At 37.2% G+C, this 16,603-nt stretch overlaps 1 protein-coding gene across 5 annotated transcripts in view; it reads left to right on the top strand.

The window, feature by feature from the left end:
* Window positions 1-16,603, top strand: part of RPGR (retinitis pigmentosa GTPase regulator) — a 116,049-nt gene that overhangs the window by 26,408 nt on the left and 73,038 nt on the right. For 4 of the 5 annotated variants that reach the window (XM_056826251.1, XM_016433366.2, XM_056826253.1 and 1 more), the window contains 2 exons: window positions 642-800; window positions 9,726-9,881. In XM_056826251.1, coding sequence (XP_056682229.1) covers window positions 642-800; window positions 9,726-9,881 — 315 coding nt within the window. The remainder of the gene's footprint in view (window positions 1-641; window positions 801-9,725; window positions 9,882-16,603) is intronic. The other variant, XM_056826252.1, reaches the window with a different exon arrangement.

A 16,603-nucleotide genomic window follows, 5' to 3' on the forward strand; every position in this document is an offset into this window, starting at 1 on the left:
TTCAGACCTTTCACCATTCAGCCTGCTGTCCTCTAGAAGTTCTCCTAAAACAGGTTAACTGAATGCTGCTCTCAGATGTGATCAGGATAGGCTAAAGTACAATGGGACTGTTAACTTCCTTGATCCTAGATGTCTTAATGAAATGTAAGGTGTTTATATTGCAGTGTTTTATAGCATTTTTTAGTTTAAATTATCTGGCTTCATAGCCTTCTTGAAATTCGAAAAGTTAAAAATAAATCAAATGTGAGGTCTAACCCAGAACAATAAATGACTTCCTCTAAACACCACTGAGTTTTAAAAAAATCCCAAATAAGATATCTGTGTTTGTTTTTTCTTCCATCATAAGCATGTTGAGAGCAAATAATATGTCATTTTTACTTTGTAAGTCACTTACTGACATGTATTATCAGAGATAATGATACAAAATTTGTGGGTTATTGAAATTAAAATGAGGCAAGGAAAAATCACTCTTAGTCCCCTGCTAAATTGCTCATTGCTATTAAAGTTCATATTTTGAGAATCACTGTTGAACATATGAACATAGACCTAGGTTAGGATGCATACTTGATTTCAGCAAGAAAATGGTCCCATGTTAGCTTTTGAATAAATTATGACTGATTACTCTCCTTGATCTTCCACAGCAGAGGGTGAACTCTATACATTTGGAGAACCAGAGAATGGAAAGTTAGGTCTGTCACCCGAGCAACTGAAAAATCATAGAATTCCTCAGTTGGTTCTTGGAATTCCTGGGAAGGTGAATCAAGTGGCTTGTGGTGGAGGGCATACAGTAGCTTTAACAGGTAGGTACCTAAAAGAATTTTGTATTGACTTTTCATTTTTTTTTCTGTTTTGGTAAATAAGAAATTTACTGTTGATAGGCCTGAATAGCTTTAGACTTTCAGGTAATCTCTAATATGTGCTTTAGTCTGTTGTAATAAAAATCCTTTTATATTATCTGGTAAAGATAGCTTTTGCTGTTTGTGTAAAATGATTAAAAGAGATAGGGAAAATGAATAGAAGCAATTTTTGCTACTAAGACTACTTCCATTTTGAGAATCATTGAGGCTATAAGTGTATTTTAATGACTATAAATTTGATGTGGGTTGTTTTGTGACCTAGTTTTTCAAAGATAAAAATGACATAAATGCTTTCATTTATTCCATGTATCTCTGTACATGTATAAGTATGAACACATCTCCACTTTCATTCCTATTTAATATATAGTGATTATCATTTTCATTTCTTTCTTTGGAGAAGCTTTATGTCTATATTGCAGTAGTATTAGATCTGGTTAATATTTTTTGTTAAATTTGCTTTGTAGTTTTTATATGAAGGATGCTTTGGAACTCAGTAGTGTCTTCATGTATTTAACATATAGAGCATATTTATTTAATCATTTTATGGAACTTACCGCAAAACATCTGAATGAGGGTCATGTCACTGGTGTGTTTGGTTTTTTAAAAGATGATCAAAGTGTTTAAAAAATGTCTGTATATTATCTGTTTTAGTTACCTAGTAAGATTTTATCACCTTTTTTTTTTCATTATAATCAATAGACAGTTTTTTTGTCTACCTGCTTACAAATTTGGCAAAGGAATAACCTCCCATCCCTTCACAGTTATTTCCCTGGGCATCATCCTTGAACTAGCTACACTTTGTTCTCTTCTCCATCTTGACCATTTCATGAACCAGCTCAACTCTATGTTATCCTCTTTTGAGTGTCTTGCCCCCTTATCATAGTGCTGATCTTGCCCTGTCAGGATTTAGCCTTGGATCACTCCCACTAACCATTGCCTTCACTTCTATCACCTGACTTCACTTCTACACATCTCAATGAAGAGGAAAAAAAATCACAAAACCTTTTTTATTAGATCCACTATAAATTTATATTACATAGTTTCAATTTCATAGTTTTTACTTTCTTCTTTACTCCACTCTCACATGAAGAGATGGTTCCTCCCCTTACTGAGGCTAAGCCTTCTACCTGCACAAGTGATCGATCCCATTCCATCCTTTCTTCCCCAGGAGCCTGACTCCTGTCTCCACTCTCATTTATCATTAGTCTCTCAGTGTACTGGCTGCTTCCTTCCTGCTAACAAACATTCTCATGTTTGCTTCTTTCAAAAAAAATTCTCACTTTTTTTTCATCCCCTCATCATTTCATTTTTTTTTAGGTCTAACCTCCTTGAAAAAGCTGTCTGTAATAGTTACCTTTCCTTCCTTTTTCTCTTAACTCTTCTCAAATCTCTGCCATCTGACTTTGGACCACATTCTTTAAAAAATATATTTATGTATTTAGAATATTTTTTTCATGGTTACATGATCATGATTTTTCCTGCCCCTCTTCCCTCCCCCTTCCCAGACCTGACAAGTAATTCCACTGGGTTATACATGTATCATTATCATTGTTCTAAACATATTTCAATGTTATTCATATTTGCAGTAGAGTTATCTTTTAATGCAAAATACCAATCACATCCCCATTGAACCAAGTGATTGATCAGATGTTTTTCTTCTGCATTTCTCCTCTCACAGTTCTTTCTCCTAAGTACCTCTGGCTTGTCCTGGATCATTGCATTGCTGCTAGTAGGAAAGTGTGTTACATTTGATTGTGCCACAGTGTTTCAGTTTCTGTGTACAATGTTCTCCTGGTTCTGTTTATTTCTCTCCTCTTCAGTTCCTGGAGGTCTTTCTAGTTCATATAGAAATCTTCCAGTTCATCATTGCTTTTTGGGCTTCTCTTGTGTATTGAGTTTGGACTTCAAATTTTTGTTTAGATCTGGCTTATTCCTCATGAATATTTAGAAATCTTCTATCTTATTGAATGTTCATTTTTTTTCCCTGAAAATATATACTTCGTTTCACTGGGTGACTCTGGGCTGTAAACCCAAATCTTTTGCCTTCTTGAATATCATATCCCATGCCTTTTGATCCTTCAGTGTAGAAGCTGCTAGGTCCTGAGTGATCCTGCTTGTAGCTCCATGGTATTTGAATGGTTTCTGACTTTGAAATATTTTCTCCTTGACTTTGTGGCTCTTGAATTTCACTATTACATTCCTGGAAGTTGTCATTTGAAGTTTTCTTTGTGGAGGTGATCTGTGAGTTCCTTCAATTTCAATTTCATTTTCTTATTTGAGAATCTCTATCTTTGATAATTTCTTATAATATGATATCCAATTTTTTTTTCCTTGATCGTGGCTTTCAGGTAGTTCAACAATTCTCAAATTGGATCCAGGATCTATTTTCTATGTCAGTTATTTTTTCAATAAGCTATTTCATGTTTTCCTCTGTTTTTTTTTATTCCTTTGATTCTGCTTTATTTTTTCATGATTTCTCATGAAATCACTAGTCTCTAGATGATGAATTCTGATTTTGAAGGCCTGCTTTTCCTATGTCAGTTTTTGATTCTCCTTTTTCAGTTGACCCCTTTCTCCTTATATCACTTTCCTTTCTTCTTGCATCACTTTCATGTCTCTTCCTTCCACTTTACCTCTGCCTCCCTTAATTGATTTTTGAAGTCTTTTTTGAACTCTTCCAGAATCTGTGTCCAATCCATATTTTTCTTTTCGACTTTGCATGTTTTTCCTTTCCTTTCACTGTCCCCTTCTGTGTCTGTACCTCACTTTTTGTCTCCATAAAATTCTTTAGAGTTAGGTGCTTTTTTGTTGTTTGCTCATTTTTCCTACCTATTTATAGATAGGCTCTGTTTTCTGGGAGGTTAGGATACCCTCTTAAACTTCAGTCCTTCTTTATATTATTCTGAGTTTATTTTCTGGGTCCTTACTAGTTTACAAATGGTCTGAGGACTGAGAGATCTGAGATCCCCCTCCCCCCTGCTGATTCAGTTGTTTCTTGATATGCTGATAGTTTTAAGACTTTCCTCAGGCTTGGATGTAAGCTTTTGATCTCACTCTGAACTTGATCCGGTCAGGGGCTGATCAAATTCTAGCCTCAGGCTTAGTCTTAAATTTTTGATCTCACTGTATACTTGATCCAATCAGGCATACCCTTGATTGCCCTATCCTTGGACAAAAAAAGATTTTGGGGGGAAATGGATGAGACTGTGAACTGTATCCTCACCCTAAACTGTGAACTACGTCCTCATCCCAAGCCCAAACTGGGATTCCTGGCTTTGCTCTTGGCTGGCACAGATCAGCTGATGTCAGCCCAGATTACCCTAAGCTAGGACTCTGTATTTTTCCACAGGTTTGTAATTTCAAGGGGTGTGGGTTGGCTTGTACCACTATTTGCCCTAGTAGGATCTTAGGATCTGAATGTTGGCTTGGACATAGAAGCTGTGACAGCAGATGTGGGGTGGGGAAGTTGTGACTTGCTCTTCCCTCCTTGCTACAGCCTCTTGTTGGCTCTGCTTTCCTCTCACCCCAATGCCCCACATGTTCTCTACCTACCTTTTGAGTTTTCATTTTCTTCAAAGTTGTTTCATTCTGTCTCCTTATTGGTTCTTTCACTCCTGTATTCATTTTGTGGTGATGTTTTAATCTTGGTCTGAGAGTATTGGACCACATTCTTATTGACTGAAATCACTCCAGAGCTATCAGTGCTCTTTTAGTTGCCTAATCTAATGGCTTTTACTCACTCCTTATCCTTCTTGACCTTTCTGCAGCCTTTAAAAACACTGTAAATAGTTATTTTCTTTTTGATACTCTTGTTCCTTCTAGGTTTTTATCTTCTCTATATGTGTATGACCACCCCATCTCAATCTTCTTTGCTGTGTGTTTTCATCCAGATCAGGCTCTGGCTTGGGCCCCTCTCCCTTCTCCTCTCCTCCCTTCTCTCCTTTCCTTTTTTCTACCCTCCCCTCTCTTCTCTCCCATTTTCTGCTCCTTCCCCTTTTCTCCTTTCTCTTCATTTACTCAGGTCTCAGGGATTTAATTATCTTCTCCATGCTGATGTTTCTTCGATCAGTCCTAAACTCTTCTGACTTCAGCCTTGCATTTCAAACTACTTATTGAACATCTTGAATTGGATATTTCAGATATCCTTATCTCAACATGTCCAAAACTGATCTCATCTTTTCCCCTACTCTCCTCTTTCTAACTTTCCCTTTACTAATGAGAGCAAATACCAAGACAGGTATTCTACGGTGAACTGTCAGCTGGACTCAGGAAACAAGGCCGACCAAAGAAACGATTCAAGGATCAGCTAAAGTCAACCTTGAATTGGGCTGGCATGACACCAAAGCAACTAGAACTCGCTGCTTCTGACAGAAGCAGCTGGCGAACCCACATTAACCATGCCGCCACCACCTTTGAAGATGGACGACGTTGACGTCTTGCCACTGTGTGTGAACGCCGACACCAGGCCACAACCGCACCTCCTGTAACAATTGGCATCCCATGCCCCATGTGCCACAGACTCTGCGCCTCAGTCTTTGGACTTCAAAGCCACATAAGGGTGCATCAATAGATAATAATGCACAAAGACCATTGTCATTCTCGGCTTCCGAGAGACTACTACTACTACTACCTATCATCCTCCCAGGTCTCCAGGCTTGTAATCTAGGTATCATTTTCTACTTTTTATTCTTTTCCCTCATATTCCAATGTGTTACCAAGAACTGTCAAAACTATGTTTTCTCCCCCACCTCCCCTATTCAATCAGCTCTAGTGGCTCCCCATGACCTCCAAAATCAAATGTGAAATTGTTCGGCTTCTAAGGCCCTTCATAACCTCTTTCCTTTCTATCTTTTCAATCTTTTTATTCTTTTCTACATAAATTTTTTGATCCAGTGACACCGGTCTCCTTGGTGTTCTTTATACAAAATATACTTCATCTCTTGACTCCATACATTTTCACTAATTTTTCACTTGCCTATAATTCTCCCTCCTTATATATTTGTCTCTTAGCTTCCCTGACTTCTAAATTTCAGGAAAAATTTACTTTCTACAAGAAGTCTTTCCTAATCCTCTTTAATGCAAGAACCTTCCCTCTCTGATTCACTCCTATTATTACCCTATATTATCTTAGTTGTAATAGCTGTTGTTGTTTGGTAGGAAGTCATTAGGACATATTTGACTTTTTCTTTTGTTGTGAAACCCTACTACTTAGTTCAGTTCTAGGCACATACTAAGTATTTAAAAAACGATTGCCCACTGAAACTTACAAAGAACATAAAAGAATATGTGAATTTATGGACTGCTATTTTTATAATTTATAAGAAGTCTATATTATTTAATATAGTAGTAATAAGACTTACTTGTTTGTGTTTTTCCTCCAGAACTTCCACATGCTTTCTGTTGTGTATTTCCTTAATGTATTGTTGATATTCCTTTCCCATCACTAACCAGTGTAAACTTCTTAGAGATAACATATAGAAATTTTGAGAAAGCCAGTCTTAAATGTATCATTATATTGCCACAATTGTGATTATTGATTTTCATAATTAGGAAAGAATAATTATGTTTTGTATCACATTTTAGAAAGTAGGGGAGTGTATAATATAGCGTAGAAAGCTAAACTACCCATGGATATGGAGAAGTACTAGAGCTATGTTTCCCCGGCATGGGAAGCCTCTCTGGTGAGGAATTTCTTGCTAACAATGTGGGTAACACCTGCTCTATGATTTATAATCTTAGAGAGAATTACCTAAAGCACAGAATCAGTCTTCTGAGTTCCAATGGCATCCCTATTTCTGCTATGCTACACTGGTTCTTGATCATCCAAACAAGATAAAATAAAAATAGATATTGGAGGAGCTAGATTCTTGGAATTTTAAGAAATCAGCTCTTTAAATGAAGATGTATATGGGATATTTACAAAATTTGCAGGTAACTGATCCTGGGAGTGATGACTAAAATGTTAAATGATGGGGTCTAGATGTTCTAAAGATCTCAACTCATAAAATGACTGAGGGCTGAATAGTGTTAAGTTTATCCTCATTAAATTATATCTTAGGATCTACATTTGGGTAGAAAATATCAGTAGTAAATACCCAGGATGGAAAATGCTGTTAAACTGTTTGTGTGGAAAAGACATGCTTTTAGTTGACTATATTTTCAACATGAGTCAACAAATGGAATAGTGGCCTAAAATTAATTCGGTCATAGGTTTTGTTAATAGATACATAGGATATGAAATAAGGAAACTTATAAATATCTTTGTATTTTCCTTACAATTAAGAAATTTTATACTGCTAACAATTAGATCTTTTAAGTGAATGTCTAATAACTATTCCAGAGGAGGGACATCTAATGATTAAGTTAAAAGAGGTATTAGACTTATTCTTCATAGTTCCAAAGAACAGAACTGAGTAACTTATCTAGAACTTGGTTTTGGCCAAATATAAGGAAGAACAAATATAAGGAAGAACTTTCTATCAATTACAGCTTTTCAGACATGAAATAGATTTCCTTTTAAAAATGTGAACTCCCTTGCCCAGAATATTCAGGAAATATCTTTTTTGTCATCTATTTGAGATATTCTGAAAGATGATTCCTACATGGAGTAAGGAGGCTGAATTAAAACCTTTAAACACTTACGGGTCTATGACTCATTTTTACACTGGAATTTTACTCCTCAGATTTACCATGTTGTTATTATTATTTATATCACTTCAATGCAAGCTCTGGGAAGTGAGGCAGATAAAGTGCTGGGTATGGTATCAAGAAAACTCATCATCTTGAGTTCAACTCTGTCCTCAGATATTACACTATATGTGTAACCTTGGGCAAGCCACTGAACCCTGTTTGCCTCAGTTTCTCATCTGTAAAATGAACTGGAGAAGGAAATGACATAGATACTTTGGCATCTTTGCCATGAAAATCCCAAATGGGGTCATGAAGAGTTGGACATGACTGAAATGACTAAACAACAAAAGTGCAGGCTCTCATCATCTCATGCCTAGACTATTACAACAGACTGCTTGGCTCAGTCCATCCTTCATTCAGCCACTAAGATGATTTTTCTCAAGTACTGGTTTAATCATATCACTGCTCAGTAAACTTCAGTGGCTCCCTATTGCCTTTTGGATCAAATATCAAATATTCTATTTGGCATTCAAAACCCTTCAAAATCTGACTCTCTTCTACCATTCCAGTCTTCTTACACTTTATTCCCTCTACCTGTACTCTTTAATCCATTGATACCTCCTATTCATTTGGTGAGCAAGATACTCCAGTCTGTCAGTTCTGGGCAATTTCTCTGATTGTCCCCCATGTCTGGATTGCTCTTCATCCTCCACTATGACTATTGACTTTCTTGGCTTCCTTTCAGTCTCAGCTAAAATTCCATCTTTTATAGAATGCCTTCTCCAACCCCTCTTAATTCTAGTGCTTGCTCTTTCCTAACTATTTCCTACGATTATTCCCTATATAACTTCTTTTATGTATTTGCTTGATTGTTGTTTCCCTTAAGCTTTGTGAGGATAGGGAACTGTCTTTTGTCTCTTTTTTGTACCTCCAGCATTTAGTACAGTGTGCTGGTACATGGTATAGATATTTAATAGATTTTATTGATTGATTGATTAATTAGCAAGGAATACTTTTATGTATAAAAGTATAAGGCATTTAACTCTATCCTTATTTTTATGCCTTTGTATCCTTGGGGGGAAAATTAAATTCTTAAAAATTAATTTATTTATTTGTTGGTTACATTAAAATTCCTAGTATCTACCTTCTCCTCCTCTCCCCATACCATAGAAAACATCACCCACTAAAAATATCTCTATATAAGTTATGTCTTGCATTTCTATTTATCAGTTCCTTCCTAGATGTGGATATTAATGAGTTATTATTCAAATATTAATTCTGCAGCTGTATGCAATGCCTTCTTGGTTCTTCTCATTTCACTTCTTTCTTAATTTCATATAAGTTTTCCAAGTTTAAAAAAAGTAACCTGCTCTAATTTCTTATGGCACAGTAGTATTCTATCGCAATCCTATACCACATTTTTGTAGTCAATCCTCAACTGATGGACAACCCCTTGGTTTCCAGTTCTTTGCTACCACAAAGAGAACTGCTTTAAATATTTTGAAACTTGGAGGCTCTTTTCCTTTTCTCATCTCCTTGGGAAACAGACCCAACAGTGGTATTGCAAAGTCTAAGGATATACATAGTTTAATAACTCTTCAGAAATAATTCCAAATTGCTCTTTAGAATGATTAGTTCATAGTGCCCCCATTTTCCCACATCTGTGTATGACTTTTTATCTTTTATATAAAGTCTAAAATGTTCTGAAAGATGGAGTACAATAATTTCTAGGAAAGCACAATAAACTATTTTTTTAAATTAGGAAAACATCTAAACTACAGAAGCATAAAGCAGCCAAGTTCTTCTTTTGGAACAAGATCAGAAGATTAGGAACCTTTTCATAGGCTCTTAGTAGTTTAGTCTTTTTTCTTTTAAAAATGCCAAAATAATAATTGCAGAGATGACAGTTACTTATTTTACAGGATCTGGCTTTGTAGATGTCCTGCCAGATGTCAGACCAGATAAGATCATGCCCTTGATATAAAAAAAAAACTTAGATTTTTTACTTTTATTCCCTTAGTTTTTTTACTTTTCTTCCAGATTCTCCTACTTGGATATTGGGTATTCATTAATTTTTTAGAGTAGTATTTAATATTAGAAAATATCCTGTATTACTTATAATATTTTACTACATTTGTTATGTAATCATTATATGTTGTATAATATTTAGTTATTATATTTTTTCTTGTTTGAAGCTATTTAAAATTAAAAAATTTTTTTTCTCTTTTACACCTTTAGAGGAAGAAGTATATACATTTGGTCTTGGACAGTTTGGTCAATTAGGTCTTGGCACTTTTATTTTTGAAACCTCAGAACCAAAGGTTGTTAAACATCTTCAGAATCAGAAAATACAATATATTGCATGTGGGGAAAACCATACAGCTCTAATATCAGGTAAGGATTTGATGCAACAGTATTTCTTTTACTTTAAAAGTATTTATAATAAAATGAATAACAGTGAAATGTTTCTATATGATACTGTTTAAAGGGATAAATGATTGAGACAGAAAGAGTTTTCAAGAAGCACTTATGTTATCTTGGTACTCCAAAATTTGAGTTATAAAACCAATTAACCTTTTTTCTAGCTTATTTGAAATAAAAATACATAAAGGGTTAGGATTAGGGTTGTGGAGACTAAAAAATCCAAAGAAGGTGGCATACTAGAAGTAGAATTGGACTTGTGAGTCAGAAGACCTATGATCTAGGCTTGTCTCCCAAGTGCCACTTACTTCATAAAACTGTCTGTGTTCCTCTCTATTATTAATAACCTTTTTGCTCAAATCCCCACACAACATTTTATTTTCCATGCTTCTAATGCACTTATATCACATGATTTTGTGTTGTAGTTCTATCTGATGTTATGTTTCCTTCTTTCTGGACTGTTGGCTCCTTGATTTGGGGCTCATATATTTTCTAAATTTTGTATTTCTCCCAGTTCCTATTGTATAAAATACAATAGACCCTTAATGTGTTTGTGAAATAGAAATTTATTAAACTCAAAACAAGCATTTTTTAAAATTAATATACATGCACCATTTTGCAATCTCTATTAAATCCTGATTTAATAACTGTGGTGTGACCCTGGGTTGTCAAAGACTACACAATCGATTAACCAACATTTATTAAGTACCTTCTATATACCTGGTATTTTGCTAAACAGTGAGGTTCAAGGAATACTCCCTGCTCTCAAGGAGTTGGAGACAACATATAAACAGCTATGTACAAAACTGACAGGCACTAACTTCAGCAGACAGCTGGCCAGTCACCTAACTGGGGTGAGGAAAATGTATCTGGGTTTATGGGAGGATTGAGACTGACAGAAGAGATAGGCAGAAGACCTCTTACTAAGTAGTGACAAAATTTAATGAGTTGGGGTGCACATTTTATAGGGAAAATGATGTAGGCTAAAGGATTAGGTAAGCCTCATGCAGAGGCAGTGATAAGCAATGATTTACAAGATAAGGACAATGGTTATAATTTATCTCAGTGATTCTCAACAGGAGTTTTCTATAGGTAATAGATCAATATGTCAGTGGGTGCTCCCTATCTGGGTTTCTCATAGAATTAATTTCCTGGCAGGACATTTGGTATTTTGGGGAGGAAATTGGATTATGTTCTCATGCTGGGGGATGGAAGCTATGTGTCTTACTACTTCTAGGGTGTGGCTATGATTTTACTGGGCCCTATTATCACTACTGGGGGCTATACAAAATCAGTTATGTAGAGGGTAAATTCATGGTAATCTCATAGGGACAACACTGAAATTAAGGCTTCTTAAAGAAGGTGATGAGACTTTAGGGAAGCCGGGAGAAAGAGATAGGGAAGGAGAGAGGTCTAAGTATGAGGAGCTGTCAGTGAAAATGTTCAGTCAGTAGACAGAGGGTCATGAGCAAAGAGTCTAGTGTCATTGGATTACAGAATATATGGTGCAGGGGAGGAGAGAGGGTGTAAGGTGAAAAGGTAAGAAGGGGTTAGCTTATGGAAGACTTTGAAAATTGAACAGAGGATTTTTTTTTTTAATCCTTGAGGCAATAGGAAGATGCTGACATTTCTTGTTAGTGGTCACATGATTAGATTTGTGCATTAGGAAAATTGATTTGACAGCTAAGTGGGTAATGTACTGGGATAGGAAGGCCAGAATTTAAAAAATTAAGAGGATGAGAGGGAAGGCTTGAAATTTCGTTTGGGAAGGTATGTATTTCTTGTTCAAGGACCAGCCTAATCACATTTGGAGAGGTTTATTAGGCTGGCTACAGAGATGGATATGTTGTTCAGAACAATTCTTTAAAAATTTTTAAAAATATTATTGATACTTTTTTCCTTCATTGCTGCCATTTCCTAATTTACCCCTTCTTTTGAAAGAACTCTTTTTTTCAAGAAAGCACAGCCAAGCAAAATAAGCCAACACATTGAAGATGTCTAAGAGCCTGTGTTTCATTCAATATTTAAAGTCCACTATCTTAGCTGAGTGGAAGGAAGAGTGAGTGTGTGTGTGTGTGTGTGTGTGTGTGTGTGTGTGTGTGTGTCCCATCATTGTTCCTCTAGAATCAAGATTAGTCATCATGCTGATATAAGTTTAATGTGTTTTAGTATTGCTTTCTTTTACATTATCATATTCTTTGGGCTTTGCTTTCTTTATTTCTCTAAATGCTTCATTTGAGTTACTTTTTATGGTGAGATGTAGCATTGCGTCATGAATTGAGAACTGGCTTTAAAGTCAGGAAGATGTATTTGGGTTTGACCTTGTCTATAAACGAGTTCCTCTACTTTGGAAAAACAGTTTGGATCAAAGCAATAAAAGTCACCAAACTATTCACACTATTTTCCTTGACCTAGTGATGTCACTACTGGACATTATATTCCAAGAAGTTTAATGACCAAAAAATATGCCTGTTTAGATCAAGATATTAATAGCCACATTCTGTGTGCAAAATCTGTGAACAATGTGGGTACCATTGCATAGGGAATGGCAAAACAGACTGTGTCATATGAATGTAATGGAATATTAAAAAAATTTTTTTTTGGAAACAGACCTGGGATTTCACCAATGTAGGGAGCTCCCAGTAAGAATTTTCTTCTTTCCTTTTTTTAAAAACCCCTACCTTCTGTTTTGGAATCAATAGTAATTATTGATTCCAAAGCAGAAGAATACTAAGGGCTAGGCAATTAGGATTAAGTAACTTGCCCCCAGAATCACATAGCTAGAAAGTTTCTGAGATTTGAAAGAAAGATTTGAACCCAGGATTACCAGTCTCAAAGGAACTTTTTCTTCTGATGCAGATTAGCACCACTTTTTTTTCTGGGCCATACAGATTTTAAACATGCAAAACATACTTCCATATTGATCATTGTTGTAAGAGCACACTTATTCAAAACCAAAATCCCAAAATAAAACCTTAAATATATGGATGTGAAAGATAGCATGCTTTGATCCGATCCAACAGTTCTCTGGAGGTGGATAGCATCCCCAAACATATGTCTTTCAGAATTGTCCCAGATCATTGTATTGCTGAGAATAGCCAACTTTTCATAGTTGATTATCTTACAATATTGCTGTTACCGTGTACAGTGTTCTCCTGAGCGTCTACTTCCAATAGGTAATCTTAGATAGTTGAATCTGACTATCATAGTAAGTATGAGATGTTGGTCTAAACCTACTTTTTGCCAAACTTCTTTTCAATATTCTTAGAAATTCTTGTTGAATTGTGAGTCTTCCAGAACCACTCTTACAGGTCATCTGTAAGTTATTGAAGGAATATCTATGCAAATTGTTTCAGTTATGTGTAAAGCATATAAAATCATCACTCCTCTGGACTGTTTCCATCATGCCCCCATACTTCCCCTCCCCCAACACACCTTTTCAGCTTCCTTTTGTGTGTTGTGAATTCACTGAGGTCAAAGAGTGTCTTGTTTATATTTGCATTCCCAATGTATTAGCACAGTGCTTGGCACATACACAGTGCTTGTTGTTGTTCAATAGTGTGACTTTTTATGACCCCATGGACTAATTGTATACAAGGTTTTCTTGGCAAGGATAATAGGGTGGTTTGCTATTTCCTTCTCCAGTTTTAATGCAGGCAGAGGTTAAGTGACTTTCTCAGAGTCACCAACTAGTAAATGTCTGAGGTCAATTTTGAACTCTGGTCTTTCTGACTCCAGACTGAGTGCTGTGTTACCTTGTTGCCCATGGCACATGGTATGTGCTTAGTAAATGTTTATTAACTGATTGAGGGAGAGATGCAAAGATAAATACAAGCATCCTTGCCTCAAGAATCAAAAAAATGAGTAACCTCAATTCATCTACAAAATAGATAAAAAGACCTGTGGCTGCCTTGCAATGTCATTGAGAAGATTAAATGCATTGATATATGTAAAAGTGACTTTATTTGGAAAAGGAATTCTATTTATTCTGTTTGGCTCCAGAGGTGATAGATAACAGTAACTGGAAGGTATTTTGGCTCAATATGAAGAAGTTAACAAGTATAGGTGTGAGAGTGTAATGTGCTGCTTATAAATCGTTGACTTCTCTTTCACTGCAAGTGTTTTAAGAAGACATCTATATAAATCATCTCTTAGAGGATGTTATAGAGTGATTTTCCGTGTTTGGTGTGAAGTTGTAGTGAATTGACCATCTGACTTTTAAGACATCTGTTAATGTCAAAGTTATCAATGTTAAGACTTTATTCTAAAGCTTTGACGGAATTCTTTACATTTTTTGAAATTAGTATCATTTTAATAGCCCTGCCCCCCTTTTACTAGCAAAAAAAGATCCCAATTGAAATATGACCATCATGGTATTTTAGAGTTGTAAAGAGCTTTAGAAATCATCTATTCTAGCTTTCTTTCTTTTTTTTTCCTTTTTTTTAAACTCTTACCTTCTGTCTTGCAATCAATACTCTGTATTGGTTCCAAGGCAGAAGAGAGGTAAGGGCTAGGAAATGGGAAGAGTCTGAGGCCAGATTTGAACCTAGGACCTCCCCTCTCTAGGCCTGGCTCTCAATCCACTGAGCTACCCAGTTGCCCCCTAGTCTAGCTTTCTTTTATAATGCCAGAAGGATTGCTTGCCATATGCCATTATTTGGAGGATTTCCCAGTCAGGAGAGGTGCTAAATTATTTTAATTGCTTCACTATTAGTTCAGTTACTTATCTGATAAGGATAACTTACACAAGGAGAGGAGAATGTTTCATACGAAGGCCAGGAGAGGCTCTTGCCAGAGTAATTTTAGGGCATAGATGTTTGAGGAGTTGAGAGGAGGCAAGGAGAAGGGGAGAAGAGTTGCTTATTGAAATTCAAAGCTGAGGGAATCTGTTGGATTAGAGAATCAAAATGGAAGAAAATTAACCCTTTGCTCAAAATCAAACTGTTTCCTGGAAACTTGGGTGGGTTTATTCTGGAGGAACATCTGCCTGGCCCTGGTTGACTTTTTCTGTGGTCTCAGGCAGGAACTGCTGACTCAGGACCATCTCTGGGTTACTGGCTTACCTCATCTCACAGAAGCCCCAAAAGGTAAAATGAATTACCTATTGCCTACGATTATTCCAGGAGCTGTGGGTTTAAAGATAAAAATTAAACAGTCCCTGTTCTCAAGGAACTTATATCCTGTTGGAGAAGACCATACATGCATGCACACCCTTCCCCCTCACTCTTATATGTGTATGTATGTTTGTATGTATGTATGTATGTGTGTGTGTGCATATACAAAATAAATTGGGGGGATAAGTCTGCAAGTAGGGGCTATAGCAATGGGGGAAGGGAATAGTAAGAAGGCCTCATTTAGAAGAAGGTATTTTAAACTGGTGCTTCCTTGAAGAAAACTAGGAATTCTATGAGTCAGGGGTGAGGAAAATATATTCTAGGGCTGTACAAATGTGTGATAATGAGAGGTAGAGTGTTGTTATTTATGAAGAACAGTAAGAAAGTCACAATGACTGCACTATGGCATTTATGATGTGGTATATTGTATAATAAACCTGGAAAGGTAGTTTGGAACCAGATTGTAAAGGGCTTTAAATGCAAAAATGGGGACTTCTGGTCAAGATGGCGGCTTAGAAGCTGCAAAAGTTCAGACCTCAGAAACCCTTCCTTACCGATCGCAAACTGAGAGCTCCTAGGACACTGGAATTCAAGCTGAACAACAGGACAGACCCAGGGAACCCTCCTCCCGGACCTGGATCAAAAGGTATGGCCCCCCAAAAGCCAAAACCCTAGATCACTCGGATCTAAGGGGCAGGCAGAAGGAAGGTCCCAGGACCCATTCCCCCCAACCCAGAGTGCTGAGCCCACGGCAGCAGCGGGAATTTCAGGGTTGGCAAAAGGGCCCCAGGGTTGGCTATTTTGCAGGACTCACCTTGAAAGCAACCTGAGCCAGTCTCCGGGATGCCCAACACAGATGGCAGGGAAACATAGAAGGGGGAAGCCTGTAGCCCCCTGGCTGGGTCCTTCCAACTGAGTCTCAAGGGAGGTCCCAGCTTTAGGGCACCAGCTGAACCCAATCCCATCAGGAGCCCTCAGAGCTACTGAAAGGAGAGAGACCTTAGGGCCTGCAAAGGGGTTGCTCCGAAGAGCTTACATTGAAAGTAACCTGGGCCAGTCTCTGGGCATTCAACACAGATTGTGGAGGAGGACATTGGTTTTTTCTTTCTTTTTTTTTTTTGGCTCAGGGATCATTTGGCCCACACCAGCTGAACCTAATCCCATCAGGAGCCCTCAGAGCTTCTGAAAGAACAGAAACAGGGCCAGTGAAGGGCTTACCTTGAAAGCAACCTGGGCCAGTCTCTGGGCATTCAACACAGATTGTGGAGGAGGAGGTTTTTTGCTTTAGGGCTCATTCAATACAAACAAGTGGACCTAATCCCATCAGGAGCCCTCAGAGCCCAGGGAGGCCACAACCCCTCCCCCCCTTAGAAAGCAGAGTCTTCTGAAAGAACCAGCTGAACCTAATCCCATCAAAAGTCTCCAGAACGCCGGGAAGCCCAGGCTCCCCACCCATCCTCATTGACTGCTGGACTTTAAGCCAATCAAAAGCCCCCAGAGGACAGGGAAGCTCAAACCCCCAACAACCCTCCCCCAGAGACTACACCAAGAGATCTTCTGTTAAAGCTCCAAGAGGGGAGA

The sequence above is a fragment of the Monodelphis domestica genome, chromosome 4, assembly GCF_027887165.1.
Source record: "Monodelphis domestica isolate mMonDom1 chromosome 4, mMonDom1.pri, whole genome shotgun sequence".
NCBI classification, from domain to species: Eukaryota; Metazoa; Chordata; class Mammalia; order Didelphimorphia; family Didelphidae; genus Monodelphis; species Monodelphis domestica.